Source organism: Zootoca vivipara, chromosome 11, assembly GCF_965207765.1.
Source record: "Zootoca vivipara chromosome 11, rZooViv2.hap1.1, whole genome shotgun sequence".
In the NCBI taxonomy this organism is placed as follows: domain Eukaryota; kingdom Metazoa; phylum Chordata; class Lepidosauria; order Squamata; family Lacertidae; genus Zootoca; species Zootoca vivipara.
The window spans coordinates 51,348,893-51,368,432 of NC_142594.1; the positions used below are offsets into that span (position 1 = coordinate 51,348,893).

The 19,540-nt window shown below is 47.9% G+C and overlaps 1 protein-coding gene across 2 annotated transcripts in view; it reads right to left on the bottom strand.

Annotated features, from left to right (window-relative positions):
* Window positions 1-233: 233 nt before the first annotated feature.
* Window positions 234-19,540, bottom strand: part of CRHR2 (corticotropin releasing hormone receptor 2) — a 176,087-nt gene continuing 156,780 nt past the window's right edge. For both annotated transcript variants that reach the window (XM_088653749.1, XM_088653750.1), the window contains 3 exons: window positions 17,057-17,192; window positions 16,731-16,772; window positions 234-2,989 (listed from right to left, as the gene is read on the bottom strand). In XM_088653749.1, coding sequence (XP_088509875.1) covers window positions 2,849-2,989; window positions 16,731-16,772; window positions 17,057-17,192 — 319 coding nt within the window. In that variant the 3' untranslated portion in view covers window positions 234-2,848. The remainder of the gene's footprint in view (window positions 2,990-16,730; window positions 16,773-17,056; window positions 17,193-19,540) is intronic.

Genomic DNA, 19,540 nt, shown 5'->3' on the forward strand with positions numbered 1-19,540 from the left:
TGGAGTCAGATATAGTTGGTTAGATCCAATGCCTAAGTCATCATCTGTAACCAATAAAGTTGTGGCCTTTCTTATCCCGTTAACCTTAAATATTTGAGTCATGTGTCTTTATTCAACCAAGGGGTGGGGGTCGGGATCTTGCCACGCAAGAAAATCGTGTTCCAGCCAATAAAGCAATGCTATTCCCGTTTTCTTTCCGGTTAAAAAAACGGCCAGAACAAAACTCTCCAATTCCATAGAAACCCAAAACAGAAGAAGTGTTTATTATTGAAAATATTTACATCATATCTTCAGTGTGACATAAAAAGCCCCCGAGGATAGTCTACTGCATTGCCCAATGCAGATGAGACGCTCTTGATGCAATACAAGCCTCACAGCTGCATTGTCACCATAATCTTTGTATCATGTTTCCCTTTAGAAAAAAAAAACAACTCATTTCTGAGCCTCCATCGAAAGAAGTTGAGAAATCTTTCGGTTGTCCTCTTTCCAGGGAAAACCAAAGGCAGCTGAAGAAGCTGGTCAGCACTCTTTCAAAGCTCAGTGGTGAAGGAGAGGTGAACAAAAAGAGAATATGGGAGAGAGAGAGGGAGAGGGAGAGGGAGAGGGAGAGGGAGAGGGAGAGGGAGAGGGAGAGGGAGAGGGAGAGGGAGAGGGAGAGGGAGAGGGAGAGAGAGAGAGAGAGAGAGAGAGAGAGAGAGAGAGAGAGAGAGAGATGTACTACAGAGATGGTCCATTTAAAAGCTCCGTCTGCCAGCAGGACCAGCATGTAGCACGGAAGGCAAATTCTGCTCCCAAGACCTTGGGAACAGTGGAGAAGGTCCGTGTGCAGTTTCTAACCATCCATTCCCCACATTTCCACTTTTTTTGGGGGGGGGAGAAGTGTTATCTTGGACATTGAAACAGGCTTGTAAACCGCCAAGCTAAGTGAGCTTCACCTCCAGGCCACTAGGAGAGGAAGATCACAAGGCGGCTAGATCTTTTGTTGTCATTTCATTCAGGTTTCCGGTGCTCCGCGAATGACGAAAACAGGGACATGAAAGGCCAACGGACAAACGTGAAACTCTTGAGGGCTAGCACCTTCTGCGGGCTGCGATTTGCAACCCACACAGGTGGCAAGGGGATGGGGGTAAGGCTAGCGAGAAGGATGAGGCATTCCCAGATGGTTATTTCGGCAGGACAATTGCACAGTTGCTGGTAATAGGGTGTGTGTGTGTGTGTGTGTTTTCCGGATCCCTGCCTTTTAGGTTGGTGATCCCAGCACTCCAACCGCAGTATTGTGTAGCTCTGGAAATGCGACTTTCCTCCTGGTAGCTTGGGTGGAATGTGGTTGTGTCAAAGCTGTAATGGTTTAGAGGTGGACCTAAGGTGCTATTACTGAACAGTAACACAGATCTTACAACTTGAAACCACCCAGAATTGTGAGGTTGTGTTTGTGTGCAGCATTTTAAACAACTTTAGAGGTTGAGGGCTGCTCATCAAATGCAGCATCCTTTTTTTTAAAAAAAAATTGGCACAGAGCTTCAAGTCTAGGATTTCAAGACTGTTCAATAGGACGACCTGGCAGGGATTCTGTTATGTACTGAGCTGAATCATAGATCAATAGGATCCAGAATCAGCAGTCTGATTGGTCCGCAGGAGCCACCCAACCCAACTCCAGGTGGAAGTGAATCCGCAACCTGATTGGCCTGCAGGAGCAGCCAAACAGGCGGCTGGCAGAAGTGAATCCACAAACTGATTGGCCCACAGGTGTAGCCCTGAAGTAGCCAATCAAGCAAAGCCCATTGTGTAAATAATGTATATAAGCAGATGGTTTTGGGGAAAGGGCATTCTTCTTCTCCTTGATGACTACGAGCTGAATAAAGAGCATGAAATTCACTCTCGACTCCGAGTATATTTCAGATTCCTTAGCTGTGATTCCGGCACGGCAGGCGGTTGCTTTAGATGACCTTTGGGGTCTCTTCCAACTTTAGATTTCTTTGGTTCTAGGCCCAGAGCTCACTGGGAGCAGATAGGCTTTGTATTTGGAAGGTCCTTGCACCAATCTCCATACCCTCCAGGCAGAGCTAGGAGAGGCCCCAATCCAAAACCCTGGACAGCCGCGGCCGGTCAGTGTACACAATAACACTGTGCCAGGTGGAACATTGCTATGCACTGATACCAGGCAGGTTCCCGTGATCCTAGCCACGATCCCTGCAGCCACTTCTGCTTTATAAATAAAATAAATAAGGCGGCAGACCTGTGCACACTCACTCGGGATTTTAAAGCTGAGTCAACTTGCATAGGATTGGCTTGTTAGTTTTCTAAAGGCGATGGTCTCTCGCATATGATCCCTTCATTTAGCAGGGTCCCCAGCAACAGAAGCTCAGGATCTCCCTGAAATGAGGGTAGGTTCCCTGTTATGGGCCTGCCTGGAGATTCCCCATGCAACAGATGCAGTTCTCCTATTTAGGTTTTCAAAGCATAGGGGATTTATGGATTTATGGAGGGGAGAGTGTGGGAAAGCAATAAATGGAGAACACAGTAAGGGCTGTTCCGACAGTGGCACTCCCTTGGAAGGTGGTGGACTCTCCTTCCTTGGAGGTTTTTAAGCAGAGGTTGGGTGGCCAGGGGTACTTTAGCCGAGATTCCTGCATTGCAGGGAGTTGGGCCAGATGACCCTTACAAATATATAATTTTATTACTCTACCACAGGGACGAGGAGGAATTGTGACAACCAAGGGGTTCAAAAGAGAGAAAAAAAGAACACAGGGAGAAAGATTATTTCTCTGGTGTGGGGAGGAGGAGGAGGAGGAGGAGGAGGAGGGAGAACAAAACTCTCCATAGTCAGCTGGTGGTTGGCTGGGACTTGTCACACGGCTGCTGTCTGCTTTATACTGTGAAAACTAATCCTTGTTGGAGAGGTTGGGATGGACATGGCCCGAGCCACGCGGACTCGTAGGGAGTGGTGGTCTTGCCAGCGGTGCCATCTTTTCCGGGCTGCAGAACGTACCTAGTGGGAAGGAGAAAGAGATAGAAAAAGAAAAAGAGAGAAAGAGAGAGGGCGAGTCAATGGCGTGATGCAGCAGCAAAAAAAGCTAATGCACTTCTAGGCTGAGTGGTAATTCCAATCCATTCTGCCCCACCAGGAGCCCTGTGCCCTGTTCTGGGCAGCACACTTTAAGACAAGCTGGAACAGGTGCACAGGAGGGCAACCAAGATGATCAAGGGTCTGGAAACTAAGCCTGGTGAGGAACGGTTGAAGGAGCTGGGTATGTTTAGCACAAGGAAGAGAAGTCTGAGAGCAGATATAACCATCTTCAAATATCTCAAGGGCTGTCACACGGAAGAGGCAGCAAGCTTGTGTTTTCCTGCTCCGGGGGGCAGTACTAAATATCAGAAAGAACAGTAAGAGCTGTTTGACAGTTGAATGGACGCCCTCAGGAGGCAGGGGTGTAGCGTGGGGAGGGCCAGGGTGGTCGTAGCCCCAAGCACATGGTTTTGAGGGCTGCGTTGGCTGGCTGGGCTCCCTCCTGCAAGGGTGGCCCTGTGAACTCTCCATGCCCCACGCCTGCTTGGTGATGAGAGTCTGGCTGGTGCAATGGGTTTTGTTCACCCTCCACACCCAGCCCCTGGTCCCGCCCTGATCCCCCCCGGCGCCAATAAAGGACGCAATGCCACTGCCAGGCGGCAATAGACTCTCCTTCCTTGGAGGTTTTAAAGCAGAGATTGGGTGTCCATCTGTCATGGATGCTTTAGTTGAGATTCCTGCATTGCAGGGGGCTGGACCGGATGAATCTGGGGATCCCTACCAACTGTACAATTTTACGAGACTGTGTGTTAGAGGTAATTACTTTACTTTGGGGAGGAGCTGTCAGGAGTATGGGCAGGAGTCAGGCTCTGGGGCCTGTAGTGCTTTGCAGGACTGGGGCCTGCCTCAGCTTGTGCTGGAGAAGCAAGGAGTGGCCACTCAGGTGAGGCCACTTGATAACTCACTGCACCTGGTGGCAGGAGCTGGGAGGGACAAAAGCTCAGCATTTCCCTTCAGCTCTTTGCCACAGCGACGCTATCCCTGCCTGGTTGCATCTGGCCTCTTGCTCCTTGGACCCTTGCCTTGCCGACGCCTTGATCCTTGGACCCTTGCCTTGCCGACGCTTTGCTCCTTGGACCCTCGCCTTGCCGACGCCATGATCCTCAACCCTTGGACCTTCGCCTTGCCGACGCCTTGCTCCTCGACCCTTGGACCTTCGCCTTGCCGACGCCTTGCTCCTCGACCCCCAGACCTTCGCCTCCGCCCGGCTCCTTGACCCTGCAACTGCCTGCTGCTGGACCCTCAGCCCTGCACCTGTTCCTGCTTCTACACCACCATCTTGCCTCTGGTCCTGACATCCTCAGCCAGGGCTTCAACCGCCCGCCGACCAGACCGTGACAGGAGCTAACCTGGAGGCCAACTGAGCAGAGGGACATCCTTTCATAGCCCCGTGAATCTTGGTTGAGAGACTAGGATTTGGTTGGGAGAGGGAAGAGCTGTGGCTCAGAGGGACAGTTTTTGCCATGCATGCAGGACGCTTGATCCCCAATACTGCCTCTAGGTAGGACTAGGGAAGACCATGGGGAGCACTCTGTCCATGTGGACCAAGGACAGACTACATAGCTTGCTGATCCACCTTTTTTCCTTTTTTTTGCCTCCGGCATGTCGCCCCCAGAAGAGTGCATGTGAGCAAACATGGGCCTCAAATCTAAAAAGGTTTCCTGCCCCTTGGCAAAAGCCTTGCTGAGCAGCAATGCCCTCCTGGCCCTACGAATCTGGTGATTCTGATTTCTGACGGATGCTTTCATAACCACATGCCTCCTTCCTGAGAGATGCCTGAAAAGCTTCTCTCAACAGCGATGTGCAGGCAGGTGGGTAGCTCATCAGTTAAACCGTGATTCATAATGGGCTATTATGACAAGCAAGCTCCCAGGCTGCTGAATCCGTAATAAAAGCCACTTTTAGTACAATGAAGCAGATTGTTGCTTGGTGCTCCTAAGACAATCTCACTGTTGCAAAACCTGCTGCTTAGAGGGAGATTTCCCAGGCTATCAGTGCTGCAGATTCACTCACTCACAGCCCTTTATGACTGATTCATCACTTAGTTTCTTTCTACAGTTGAATGGATAACTGACTGCAAGTTCAGGTTTCTCAGAGCTGGCATCTTGGGACTACAAATGAAATCAACCACCTTGGGTGAGGTGGTACCTTCTCTCCAGGATTGAGATTTCCCAAAGATATGAACCACATTCCTTATGTACAGTGTCTATTGTCTAGTCCCAAACTTGGTTTTCCATCTGTTTTTTGACGTTGTTGTTGTTGTTTAGTCGTTTAGTCGTGTCCGACTCTTCGTGACCCCATGGATCAGAGCACGCCAGGCACTCCTGTCTTGCACTGCCTCCCGCAGTTTGGTCAAACTCATGCTGGTAGCTTCGAGAACACTGTCTAACCATCTCGTCCTCTGTCTTCCCCTTCTCCTTGTGCCCTCCATTTTTCCCAACACCAGGGTCTTTTCCAGGGAGTCTTCTCTTCTCATGAGGTGGCCAAAGTATTGGAGCCTCAGCTTCACAATCTTTCCTTCCAGTGAGCACTCAGGGCTGATTTCCTTAAGAAAGGATAGGTTTGGTCTTCTTGCAGTCCATGGGACTCTCAAGAGTCTCCTCCAGCACCATAATTCAGAGTAGGTTTTGGACTACAACTCCCATTATCCCTAGCTAGCAGGACCAGCGGTCAGGGATAGTGGGAGTTAGACTTGGTTAGTTGCTTGTTGCCCAAATGTCCCCAAGCGACTCTCTCAACACATTTAGAAACATAAACACGTCGCGCTATTAACAGATTCATACAAAACACCTGCAATTCGCACACACAACATACACAAAACAGCACCCCCCTCAAATGGCAACAGCAAACTTTGGCAGCACATAAGAAAAGGGCTAAACAGTCACCACCTCGCTGCCCAAGCCTCGGTGCGCAACTCCAATGAACATGTTAACAATATCCAGTCCTCTAGCAGCACAGAAATAAGCATAAAATCCAGCTGCTAAAAAACCTTGCATACACACATACACACACACACACACACGATTGAATTGCTGTATTTCTATTTGCTGTCTTAACCATATCTGGCGCCCTGGTGCCAAGATCCCTCTGGCACCCCCCGTGAGTGAGGCGGGCAGGAGGGGCATGCAGGGAGCTGAGAGGCGCGGAGGAGGCAGCCCCAGGCTCGCGCTCCCTGCGCACCTCCGGAGAACGGCCTGAAGCCGCTCAAAAACTGAGAGGCGCGGAGGAGGCGGCCCCAGGCTCCTGCTCCCCATGCAAAGCTCTGCAGGCGTGCGGGGAGTGCGAGCCTGGGGCCGCTGCACCACGCCTCTCAGCTGTTCAGGCGCCCCCAGGCCAGCGCTCCCCACGCACCTTCCGGAGAGCTGCCTGGAGCTGCTCAACAGTAGAGGCGCACGGAGGCAGACACCAGTGTTCGGCACCTCTTCCGCGCCCCTGATGGCCAGGCGCCCTGGCGCCTTGTGCCACCCAGCCCGGGCCTAGGGACGGCCCTGTAAGTGGCTTTGACTACTTTACGCAGAGAAGAAGCTGACATAGTCATTTGCCAACCAAAATAAATGTCTATTATTATTATTATTATTATTTTGCAATGGAATGGAAGCTGTGATGACACCTCCAAGGTGAGAATTCCAAGCTTCAAAACCTCTCTTATTTGATCAGATATAGAGCCTGGATTTGATCAGATATGGAGCCTGGCTCTTCCGTGACCTGAAATGTGAGCTGCAGGCCGTGTTTAGCACCTGCTAAAAAGAGCCTGCGGTTTGCTTTTCAGAGCTCTGCAGGATCCTTCCTGACAGAGAGGAGAGAGAGGCAAAGCGGGTGTGAAGTCACAATGGAAAGAAGAAGAAACTGCTTCTTCTTCTTCCTGATATTCCTCTCCATTATCTCTCTCATCTAGTCTAATCTTCCCCGGCAGCTTGGCGGGAGAGGAGCAAGGAAGGTTAGCAGCCAAGGCAGAGAGATAACAACCTTAAACAACAGAAAAGGACAGAAAGCCCATTTTCAGCTGGTCGGGGAGATTAGTTAGGGAACCAGGAATGAATGGATGTGCTTTCTGCCCTGCAGAGCTGTTGGGTACAACTAATGCTCAGTAATGATGGGATGGCAGGTATTGCTGAACGATTTCCCCCTTCTAGTGTTTTGAATCACCAAGGGATTTGCCCCCCCCTTCCCCAAGAGAAAATACATCAATTATGGGCACCACATAGATGCTTATCTATAAATACCGCAGTTATAAATAAAAAGCCAGCTTGCTTCAAATGGATCGGAGGAGAAATGGCAGGACTCCTTTTTCTCCATGGCTGGAAAGTGGCTGCCGCTCTTAATTCACGCTAGGAGGAAACAATTGAATCTGCTGGTGGAACGTCAGAAGTAGTTGATTTTCAAGATTGTTTTTCCAGTCAGATGAATACGATGTATTCCTTTGGCATGGAAAATAACTGCCCCCGTTTCCCAGATGCGATGGGAACAGATAAATCTATCCTCCAGCTGTCTGTCTACGTAGTTCGGCCTTCAACAGGTGAGTGCCCTGCAGATGTTTCCGTTGTCATCTCCCATCAGCTCAGTTTTGCTGGCTGGTGTGGTGGGATTTGCAGCACAAAACATCTGGAAGGCACCGCCTTTGCAAAGGCAATCGGAGAGTTCTGCTCTCGTTTCTGCCCTATAATCTCTCCTTTCTAATTTGTAAAGAAAGCGCTTTTATTTATTTTAAAGTTTACTCTGCCTTTTGCTTAGATGCTTACAAGGCAGCTTACGAAAAAACCGAGTGAGAAGCAGCGAACAATAAAGGCAGCTTGCATAACAAAACAAAAACGAACCCTCTTCCCACAAGCACATAAAATGCTAATCAGCCCCAAACCTGGTTATAGAGAAATGTTTTCACCTGGTGAAAGGAGGAGGGAAACTTTAAAAAAGCATACGTGCTGTGCTTAAAAAGGCACAGGAGTATAGGAAGCTGAATTATACTTGCTGGAGTTTGGCAAATATATTGGAGTGGGGTGCCAAAACAAACAGCCTGGTAAGGCTGCCTGGTGGGCGCTGTTGCTCCCTTCCCTTCTCTGTGAGAGAAAGCAAGAGGACGCCCAATGCGCTGTGATGAGAGACTTCACTTAGAATGCGCTTTGAGCCTCTTGGTCAGAGGCGGCCAATATGGAGCCTGCCAGATGTTGGATTTAAGCTCCTATCAGACGCCAGCAGCATGGCCGGTGAACAGGGATGAGGGGTGCTGTGGTCCAGAAACATCTGTAGGGGACCATGTTGGTTTGCCCCTGCATTAAATTGATATGGGAAAAGGAAGTTAAAACTGGCGACAACAGGACCGCCTCCTGTTCCAGGCTGAAGTCTGCAGAATTTGCTTTTGAAGAGCCCAGGGTATGGAACCTGAGTGTTCAGGACCACGGCCAGCTCATTTTGGGGCTGGGAGCTCCATGCAAGGGAGCCTAAGTGCTGATGGAAGGGTGTTCGAAGCTCTGTTTTCTCAGAGGGAAGCTCTTTCGGCTTAGAAAGGCATTTCCAAAATACAGTAAAGTTATAGGTCATCCGGCTGACTCCAAACAGGAGCCCACAACCATTACAACTATTTCTGCTATACAAGGCCAGACACACACCTTCTCCTAACAACTCTGTGCAGTATGTCAACAATAATGGTAAGGATAATATTCTGAATATCCTCATCAGTGTACAGTGGTACCTTGGTTCTCAAACACTTTGGTTCTCAAACTCCGAAACCCCAGAAATAAGTGTTCCAGTTTTTGAATGTTTTTCGTAAGCCAAACATCCGAGGTGGCTGTCGGTTATTGTTTCCGGGGCGCCTGCGCCAGTCAGAAGGTTTTCGAACATTTTGGAAGTCAAACGGACTTCGAGAACTGATTAAGTTTGGCACTTTTGTTTTTGTTATTTATTTTGTGGTTTTGTTTTTGAGGCTTTTTCAATTAATTTGTGTTTGTGACTGTGTGGAATCCAGTTCAGCTACTGATTGATTGATTTTGTGACTGAGGAAATGGATAAAAGCCCCCCATCCAAACAAGGACTATCATCAGCGCTGGTAAGAAAAAAATTAATTTTAATTTTTATCATCTACAATACTGTCTTATTTATTTTATAGCACAGTACATTGATTATTGCTTTCATTTTATGGATCAATGGTCGTGTTAGATAGTAAAATCCATGTTAAATTGCTGTTTTAGGGGTTGTTTTTAAAAGTCTTGTTGTTTAGTCGTTTAGTCGTGTCCGACTCTTCGTGACCCCATGGACCATAGCACGCCAGGCACTCCTGTCTTGCACTGCCTCCCGCAGTTTGGTCAAACTCATGTTCATAGCTTCGAGAACACTGTCCAACCATCTTGTCCTCTGTTGTCCCCTTCTCCTAGTGCCCTCAATCTTTCCCAACATCAGGGTCTTTTCCAAGGATTCTTCTCTTCTCATGAGGTGGCCGAAGTATTGGAGCCTCAGCTTCACGATCTGTCCTTCCAGGGATCACTCAGGGCTGATTTCCTTAAGAATGGATAGGTTTGATCTTCTAGCAGTCCATGGGGCTCTCCAGCACCATAATTCAAAAGCATCAATTCTTCGGCGATTAACGGATTAACAGATTAATCCATTTTGCACTGCTTTCTATGGGAAAGCACGCCTTGGTTTTGGAATGCTTTGGTTTTGTAACAGACTTCTGGAACGGATTATTTTACCTCAAGGGCACAGAAGAAAGATCCCCATTCTAAGGAAATTAAACCTAAAGTTTGCAAGGCAAAGGGTGAAAACCAGCAAATGTCCCCATTTCACAGGCAGGGAGCTGAGGCCCAGAGCTATAAGGGCCATAGCACCAAGAGACTGCATCACTGCCTGGGGAAATTGAACTAATGTCTCCTTGCCTCCAGCCCACTGCTTTAAACTACATCTCATCTCGACTATATCTTCCGGATTCAGCGCCAGCGTCGATCGGCGGGGTTTCGTCTCGTCTCCGAGACGGCCCGTCTCTGCTAGGAGTGGGGAGGGCAGCGAGAGCGACGCTGCGCCCCTTAGAACCTCGGGAAGGGCGTCCCGAGGGCAATTTGCTCGGCACAGACCCAATCCGGACTCCCCAACTCTTCGGCTAGCTCTAATAAGAGCTCCGGAGCGAGGAGGGTAGAAGTCGCGGGGGCCATTTTGAGCGGCAACGTTATTCTAGCAGGGAGAAGCTTCAAGCCGAAGGCGGAGAGCGCTGGATTCTTCCGAAAATAAAATGATTGGAAAAGACTGTAAGTAACCTCATGATTTGGATTATTATAAAACAATTTGGATCTGGGAGAGAGGGGAGAAAAGAGGAAGCCACCCCCCCCCCACGGCAACAAAAGAGACAGTAAATAGAAACCCGAGGCCATAAACAGAAGATTTACAATTCAAAGGATCCCTCAAAGGCATCAAAGAGAATCTCCCCTTTGATGCAGGGTGAAAAGGGGAGAGAGACTGCGGTTTATGATGCCCTGCAATAAGAGGTACAGCCTAAGAAAAAAAACCTTTCCACTCGGGAGCCGGCAGCCCAGACAACCCAGTGAGTTGTCAGGATTTATGAGTCAAATTTTACTTCACTTTGTATTTCTGGACTTTGTGGAAACTCTTTTTTGGCTTAAGTGTTTGTGAAATGTGAGTTCGAACTTTATGGTTAATAAGACTTGAAGAATGCAGCCAGCTTGTTAAAATGGAGTCGAAAAATAAACTGTGATCATATTCCACCCCACGTGACAAGTTTTGACCTTGGCAGGACTGAAATATGTCAACAAAAAAGTGTTCCCCTGAGTTCCAGCGGTCTGTTTTGACCTTAATGTGGGAAACAAGAATAGAGTTATGTCAAGAGGAGACACGACGGCAAGAGTTACAGGAAAAATTCCAGGAGGTGATGGCGGAATATGATTTTTTAGGAGATGAAGCTTTGGACACTGAAAAAGATGAATGTGAGAATGACAATGATGGGGAAGGAAAAGAAGAAGATGAGGATTGTGATGATTCAACACAAAATGAAGCACACCACGAAAAAAATGATGACTCTACTCTACAAAAAGTTGGATGGAGTGCCCTGCTTTTGAGGGGGGCACGATTGGTATCATTGGAACTCCAGAACGCCCACAGGGAAGAAGGAAAAAATATGCAGAGAAGAGAAGAAATTCAGGGGTCCTGTATGGTGGCCTGGATGACAAAAGACTGTAAACAGGGGGTGGGGTGAAGGGAAAGTGATGTTGTGATTAAGGATGGATTAACAGGTTTATAACTGGTCTGCTGATTTTGGAATTTGCTGGATTGGGGGGGGGAAGCCGGCAATCGGGGATGTAAGGTTAAATTGAGAATAGTTATAGTTTTAAAAGTGAATGGATTTTGGAAAATGTGAAAATATGGAGGCTTATAGAGGGAGAAAAAACAAAAAATTAGGCACGGGAAGAGAAAATGGGAGTTTGATTTCTCAGTGATTTGAATATTAGATGAAAATGTTAACAATTGATTTATAAGTTGTATAAGATGCAAAGGTGTATTTTTATAAAGTAAGAAACTGTTGCAGATGATAAAAAAGGGATGAAAACCGGGGAAGGGGGGGGGAGGGGAAGCCCACAAAATATGGTTTTACAATTATGAATGCAAGAAAAATTTTTTTGTTTTGTATTGTTTTTTCTTTTTTCTTTTTTCGCTCTTTCTTTTTTTTCCCCTTTTTTCCTATTTCTATTTTTCTCTCTTTTTTTTTGGTATGACAATAGATGGTTGGATGGATGTCCTCCTGCGTACTGCCCTGGTTTGCTGGAGCTCCCTGGTGGCAGGGGGGGGCTTTGGGGTCAGGGGAGGGGGGGGAGGACAGAAACCCAAGCATAAAATGCACCATCTCTGACTGTTCACATACATGGGATACTTCTGTGGCAGGGGAGGACCCATGTGGGTGGGTAGGAAGGAGGTGGAAAAGGGGTTTAAGTATGTACCTTTTTTTTTTTTTGCTTTTTTGTATTTTGTAAAATTAATAAAAAGTATGTACAAAAAAAAAAAAATAAAAAAAAAAATAAACTACATCTCATCTCGACTATATCTCATCTGGCATTTAGCGTGGTGGTTCCTTATTTTCTCACTGGAAAACCGTACATGACTTTTTAGGGATTCCAGCTCCGATACCTGAAAAGAAAGATGCAAGCAAATTTTCTCCCTCAGCCGGCTCTCATTCTCTCTCTCTCTCTCCCCTCCCCCAGCCTCTGGTAACCTTTTTGAAGTGCGCCTGGGGAATGGCAAAGAAGTGCAATTGCCCATGATGGCACTGACAGCGAAAGTGCAGCCGAGATGCCGGGAATGGCATAATACTATATTGGGAGAAGGCAGGTGGCATAGCAAAGCACCCCGGAGGGCCCTGCAGCAGGCAGAGCGATGGAGCACAGATGCTGAGGAGGAGGGTGACTTCACAAAGCAAAGGTCCTTTGGATGCAAAGGTTAAACCTCTGTCCCACAGGGCTTTCACACCCACCGCTGGCCTCTCCCCATTCCCTCCCTCCAGGTAACCATTCCCTGAAAGCCCCTTCTCCTTGCAATTGCCACGGAGAAGGGGTGGGTTTGCATCAGGAAAGGACGGGGGGGGGGAAGGGAGGGCTTAAACCAAACACTCGCCTCTTTCCCCTGAAACACCCCCAGCTGCTGTGATTTCATTTCATTATATTTCAAAAATTCACCCTACTGCTCTTCAGCACAACAACATTTTTTTTGGTAAACTTATAAAACAGGGTAGAGGAACCCTTTTAAATTCCAGGGCTACATTCACCCCCCCCATGAGCCTTCTGGGAGACCACCTGCTCATGGCGAGTGGAGCCAGAAAGAACAGAGGTCCGATGAAAGGAGCAAGCAGCAGCAAATCACACTGAGTGAGTTGTAGTTAACTCATTATTGGCAATACAGGAACCACACAGGAGTGTCAGGCCTAATGAGCACAGCAACTCATCTCCGGCAAGTATTGCCTTCATGAAGACTAAAGGCCCTCGTCTCCCCACAGTTACCTATGTCTCCTCCTCTCCGGGGTTTTTCCAAGCAATCTGATACTATGCCTGCGTGCCTGCCTTTGCTCCTCCCATTTCATGCCTCTTCTGGTTCTGGGAGACAAGCGGGGAGGCGAGCTGGGTGCAGCAGGACTGGGAGAGACCTGGGCCTCTTCACGATCTCTGCCTCTTAGCCTTCCTCTTCTCCTGCTTCAGCTTCTGGGCTTCTCTCTGCCACAGACTCTCCCCATTCACACAGCCCTGTTACCTCTTCAGCTTCCAACATCTCCTCTTCCCAATTGTGTCCCTCTGATGCCTCATTGTCATGTGATAAAACTATATTGGGAGAAGGCAGGTGGCATAGCAAAGCACCCTGGAGGGCCCTGCAGCAGGCAGAGCGATGGAGCACAGATGCTGAGGAGGAGGGTGGATGCAAAGGTTGCATGACAACTGATCAATGGCTATGGCTCTTTTGCAAAAGTCAGAGGTTTCTTCTATCCCTCCCTCCCTCCCTCCCTCCCTCCCTCCCTCCCTCCCTCCCTCCCTCCCTCCCACACTTTCTCCCTCTCCTCCCACCTGCCACACTTCTCTGAATTCTCCATCCTGGGAGAGCCAGTGTGGTGTAGTGGTTAAGAGCGGTAGACTCGTAATCTGGGGAACCGGGTTCGTGTCTCCGCTCCTCCACATGCAGCTGCTGGGTGACCTTGGGCTAGTCACACTTCTTGGAAGTCTCTCAGCCCCACCCACCTCACAGAGTGTTTGTTGTGGGGGAGGAAGGGAAAGGAGAATGTTAGCCGCTTTGAGACTCCTTCAAATAGTGATAAAGCGGGATATCAAATCCAAACTCTTCCAAACTCCTCTTCTTCATCCCACCACCACTCCCCGGACTCTGAACCTTCTTCCTTTGGTGGTTCATCCCACCATTCCTCTGCGTCCAACCAGCCCCTGACAACTGATCAATGGCTATGGCTCTTACCTTTGCAAAAGTCAGAGGTTTCTTCTATCCCTCCCTCTCTCTAACACACACACACACACACACACACACACACACACACACACTTTCTCCCTCTCCCCCCACCTGCCACACTTCTCTGAATTCTCCATCCAGCCAAATAATAATAATAATAATATATTATTTATTATTTATACCCCGCCCATCTGGCTGGGTTTCCCCAGCCACTCTGGGCGGCTTCCAACAGAAAAATAAAACACAGTAATCTATTAAACATTAAAAGCCTCCCTGAACAGGGCTGCCTTCAGATGTCTTCTAAAAGTCTGGTAGTTGTTTTCCTCTTTGACATCTGTTGGGAGGGCGTTCCACAGGGCGGGTGCCACTGCCGAGAAGGCCCTCTGCCTAGTTCCCTGCAACTTGGCTTCTCGCAACGAGGGAGACGCTCCTTCAGGTATACTGGACCGAGGCCATTTAGGGCTTTAAGAAGCATCATCACAGTCCACAGAGCACAGAGCACATGTCACCTAGACAAAAGCACTCAAGGAGGCCCTGAAGCATGGCCGATGAGAAGTGGCCCTCATGTGTGTGCATGTGTGTGAGAACAGGCCCTCTGCTAGGACATGGGCCCTTGCCATCTGGCCGAGCATGCCAACCCTTGGTGGCCGAACCCTGATGAAATAGCGTTATCTGTTTTATCCCATCTCCTCTCTCTCCTGTGTCTGGAGTGACTCACATAAGCGTGCCATTGATGGACTGAACAATGCAAAGAGGAAGCAGCAGCAGTCTGGTAAACTGGGGGAAGCCGCCACTGGCAAATGTGGTTGGGTTGACATAGGAAGGACCTTCCTCCCCATTTGTGTGTTTCAAGAAGCCTTCGAATAATTGCAAGTGCTGAGCAAGAGGCGCACGGGGAAGGCCTCTCTACTTTGCACAGGGCAGCAGGTGGAGAGCAGGGACTCACACAGGCAGAAAGGGAAGCAAATGAGTCCCAAAATTATCACAATCAAATGCTGTTATACCAGGCTAATGGGATGGAGTGGGCCAACTCACAAAAGGTGGAGCAAAAAGAGAAGAACGGTGCTGTTATTAATGGCTCTGAAAAGTGGGCAGGGAGAGGAGAGAAAACTATTAGGATGCTGCTCTGCTTGAGTGGAGTGGATGAGCGCTCAATGAATGGCTCTCTGAAGGAAGATGGGAAACTTCTCCCCAGAGTCCAAAGGGATTAAACGGCCTGCAGTGAGGAAATGGGAGCAAGATGTGTGTGTAGAAGCCAGCTTTAAAACCCTTGTTAAAGCAAATGGTTCTTGCAAAGTTCTTGCTCAGCAAATGTACAAATAGTGGAAGATGTTGTTGCATTGTCAGCCAGAGAGTCAGGGAGGTGTTTTCCCTGAGAGTGCACACCATCCCCAGGAGATCATATAGGAAGTTGCCTTATTCTCAGTCAAATACCTGGCCTGGCTCAGTATTGTCTACACTGGCTGGCAGAGGCTCTCCAGCGTTTGGGGCAGAGGAGTTTCCCAGCCCTACCTGGAGATGCCAAGGGGAGGGGATTGAACCCGAGACCTTTTGCCTGCAAAACAGATGCTCACCCTCTGAGCTATGATCCTTCCCTGTAATTTTGCATTTGCTACACCCATTTGCTCCAGTCTGCTGGTGTGCACACTTGTTTGCCGCATCTGAACTCTATTTTTTGAGATGTACCGTATTTTTGTGTGTATTAGATGCCGCCATGTATAAGATGCCCCCTATTGTTTTAAACCCAAAATTAAGAAATTAAGTTGTTTAGCTTTTGGGGGTGGGGGAGGGGGAGGGGAGGTCACTCCCGCCAATCGCTCACCCACCTGCCTGCCACTGCTGCTCGCTTGCCACAGCCACTACCGATCACACACCTTGCCGCAGCCGCCAATTGTCTGCCTGCTCGCCGCCACCAACAGCCCACCCGCCCACTTGCCGCAGCCAATCACCTCCCCGCCTCACCACAGCTTCCAATCGCCTGCCCAATTGCTGTAGCCACACCCAATCGCCAGCAGGCCTTGCCACAGCCACCAATCACCCGCCCAATCACCCCTGCCAATCTCCTGCTTGGTGCAGCCATTAATCACCCCCCCCCCCCTGCATTCACTATCTGTGTATAAGACGGCACCCAATTTTTGCCTATTTTTTAAAAGCAAAAAGCATCGTCTTATACACTGAAAAACATGGCATATTTCAAAGCAAAGGTTTGGAGTGGATACGGATTCAGAATGTTTTGCCATATTTTTTTGGGGGGGGTAGAGAAGTTAAGATTGTGCATATCAAGGGGCTGTGAGGATAACATGCGTAATCTGATGTATGTTGCAGATCCTACAAGCATGTTGAAAATCCTTAATTTACCCAGCCCAGCAAGCTATGAAGCAACTGACTTGCCTGGTGTCTCAGTCTCTCCTATGTAAATTGGAAAGAATTTCATGGACGTATGTCATAGAATTGCAGAGTGGGAAGGGAGCACAAGGGTGATCTGGTCCAACCCCCTGTGATGTGGGAATCTTTTGCTCAACCTGGGGCTCGAACCCACGACCCTGAGATGAATAGTCTCATGGTTTACCGACTGAGGCTTCCCTCATAGAGTGGCTGGGAAGACAAACATAACCAAGACCGGATGGTCCTTTTTCTATTAGGAAGCATGACTTCCCCCTTTTGCTTAAAAAAACCAAACACCCCACCAACTTTTTATGAATGGACGGTGCAGTCAGAGAATAATGAAACTTACCTCTCCATTTAAGAAGCAGTAAAACACAGACACAAAAAAGCCCTAGAAGAAACAGAAAGACATCGGTATGAGGTTATTTTTCTCTCGTTGCAAAGGAGGTTAGAAAGATGCATGGGGGGAAAAGGCTGGAATGTTTGGGGATGAACATCACAAAGCCCTCCCCCCCTTTTTTTTTACTCCTGATGTCCCTCAGCCAATATTCCTCTGCCAACAAGTTGATTCTCGAGCCGTTGCTTTATTGAAATACTCTGCGAGCTCTAGCGGTCGACAGAGTAACACACTTGTCAACCGCACCCATTTTGGGTTTTTCTTTTAACATCCCTTACCTGAAAAGACTGCAAGAAGGAATTGAAGTAGATGAAAAATATCTGGGAGATATCATCTTCCCCGGGGTTGACGAAGAAGAGCATGTAGGTAATACCAAGGAGAGGCAGAAGAACTAATGTTGCTTTGACGGCCTTCCTGTTAAGGAGATCAAAGGGGAAAAGTTCACAAAAACAGCAGAAAATGAGAACATTGGTGGAGGAGACCATCTCACCAATGAAATGCTGAAATGGCATGTTTAGTGAATGAGACTGGATTTGCCTGACTTGTGGTAGTTTCTAAGGCAGGCATCCCCAAACTGCGGCCCTCCAGATGTTTTGGCCTACAACTCCCATGATCCCTAGCTAACAGGACCAGTGCTCAGGGATGATGGGAATTGTAGTCCAAAACATCTGGAGGGCCGAAGTATGGGGATGCCTGGTCTAAGGTATGTGTGGGATGAAAAATCTGCATGTTATGGCCAAACGTTCAGCCTGCTTTTGAAACCCAGGAACCCAACAAAGTTGATCTGATCTTGCCCAAGTCAATATCGACACAGCCAGGGATAGATGAGTCGGACAATTTCAGTGCCTGCCTGGTTCCCATTTTTCCAATCTTAAACCTATTTCCCCACATTTCCACATCAGTTTGTGATTTACAGTGGTACCTCGGTTTATGAACACAATTGGTTCCGGAAGTCTGTTCATAAACTGAAGCGTTCATAAACTGAAGCGAACTTTCCCATTAAAAGTAATGGAAAGTGAATTAATCCGTTCCAGATGGGTCTGCGGCGTTCATAAACCGAAAATTCATAAACCGAGGTGTTCATAAACCGAGGTTCCACTGTATAAGAAAGTCATCAGGAAAACTAAGCAGAGTTTTAGTTCTGATTTATCCCAATAGACACATATTTGTATGGAATTTGGCCTAATATACACATTTTTGCAACACAGTTTTCACCATTATATGCATTTTTGTACACATTGCTTGGCTGGAGAACTACACTGCAAAATTCAGAGAAGGGTGAATTTTGAATGGTGGCTGTGTTTTGGTTCGCATATTTTTTTCATGAAGTGCAAATTAGGTAGGTTTACCTCTCAATGTGAACTGAATTGAATCCACCACCCCCCATCCCTAACTCTGTCCAAAGAATAAATGGAAAATAATAGATTTAAAGGTCTGGGTAATCTATTTTTTTTAGGTCTCTGCTAGTGCTTAAAAAAAAAGGAGACTCAGTGGTGCCAGGCATAACACTCTGAAAGCACAGTTCTGCAATTCAGGTGCTACCACCGAAAAGGCCCTGTTTTCACTTGGGAAACTGGGCATTCCTCTGCAAGGTCCTAATTCATTTGCCTCAGTTATACGTATGCTAAAATCAAACTCCCGAAGAGCTGACCTATACATTTCACAACGTTGTGGTATAACCCTGGGTGTGTGTGTGCTCCTGGAACTGTACCACTTCAGAAAATGGGTGGTGCAAATCATAAGCTTAAATACTCTACAAACTCTTTCCCTGTGAAAAATTAGGAGGTGCAAGCCAGGCATTTCTCTAAACCAGGCATCCCCAAACTTCGGCCCTCCGGATGTTTTGGACTACAATTCCCATCTTCCCTGACCACTGGTCCTGTTAGCTAGGGATCATGGGAGTTGTAGGCCAAAACATCTGGAGGGTCGCAGTTTGGGGATGCCTGCTCTAAACCCTCGTTTTCTATTTGCAAGGAGTTCTTAACCTCAAACATGCAACCCCACCCCCTGATTTCTGAAATGATACAGCCCTAGGAGAGCTGTGCCATGTGTCTCCTCTGTTACCCCATAATTTGACTCTAATATGCTTCATGTTGCTCTATCCCAAATTTCTACAGCTGGGTCTATAGAGCTAGGTATCTCTTGCTTAGCTTGCTAGCACAACCTTGAGCAGAGCTCTTCAGCAGATCAGGTTCAGCAAAGATTATCTCCTTTGCAAAAAAAGGCAAAAAAGAGGGGGGAGAGAATAGAGGACTTGTAAAGAGCAGATCAGCTTATTTTAATTTGCTTGCAGAAGAGCTGCTTTGCAAAGCATTAGCTGGGATCTAGCAAGTCAGCTTTCGGAACATTTAGCTTAATTGCCAATAAATTTGATTCCAAAAATTCAAACGAAGGTGGAGCTGAACAGGAGAGAGAGAGAGGGAAATTAGCTTTCAATGTGAGAGTGAGGGAAATGGGTCTTAAAGCCAGGGTTTTTCCTGCACAGAGGGGGAAAGTCAGCAAGACTAAATATAAAATATGAGATAGAATGAGACTGACAGTCACCAGTGATCGCATGTAGCAAGGAGGGGCAGCCTGCGGTCTCCCAAAAGACTACAACTCCCATCATCCATGACCATTGATGATTATGGGTGGGGCTAATGGAGGTTCAAGAACAGCTGGAAGACCCCTGGTCCCCCCCCCCACCTTCTAGTATGCAAATACACATTCCACTATTATGAAATATTCTTAACCTGAGCCATTCTATGACACACAAACCACCT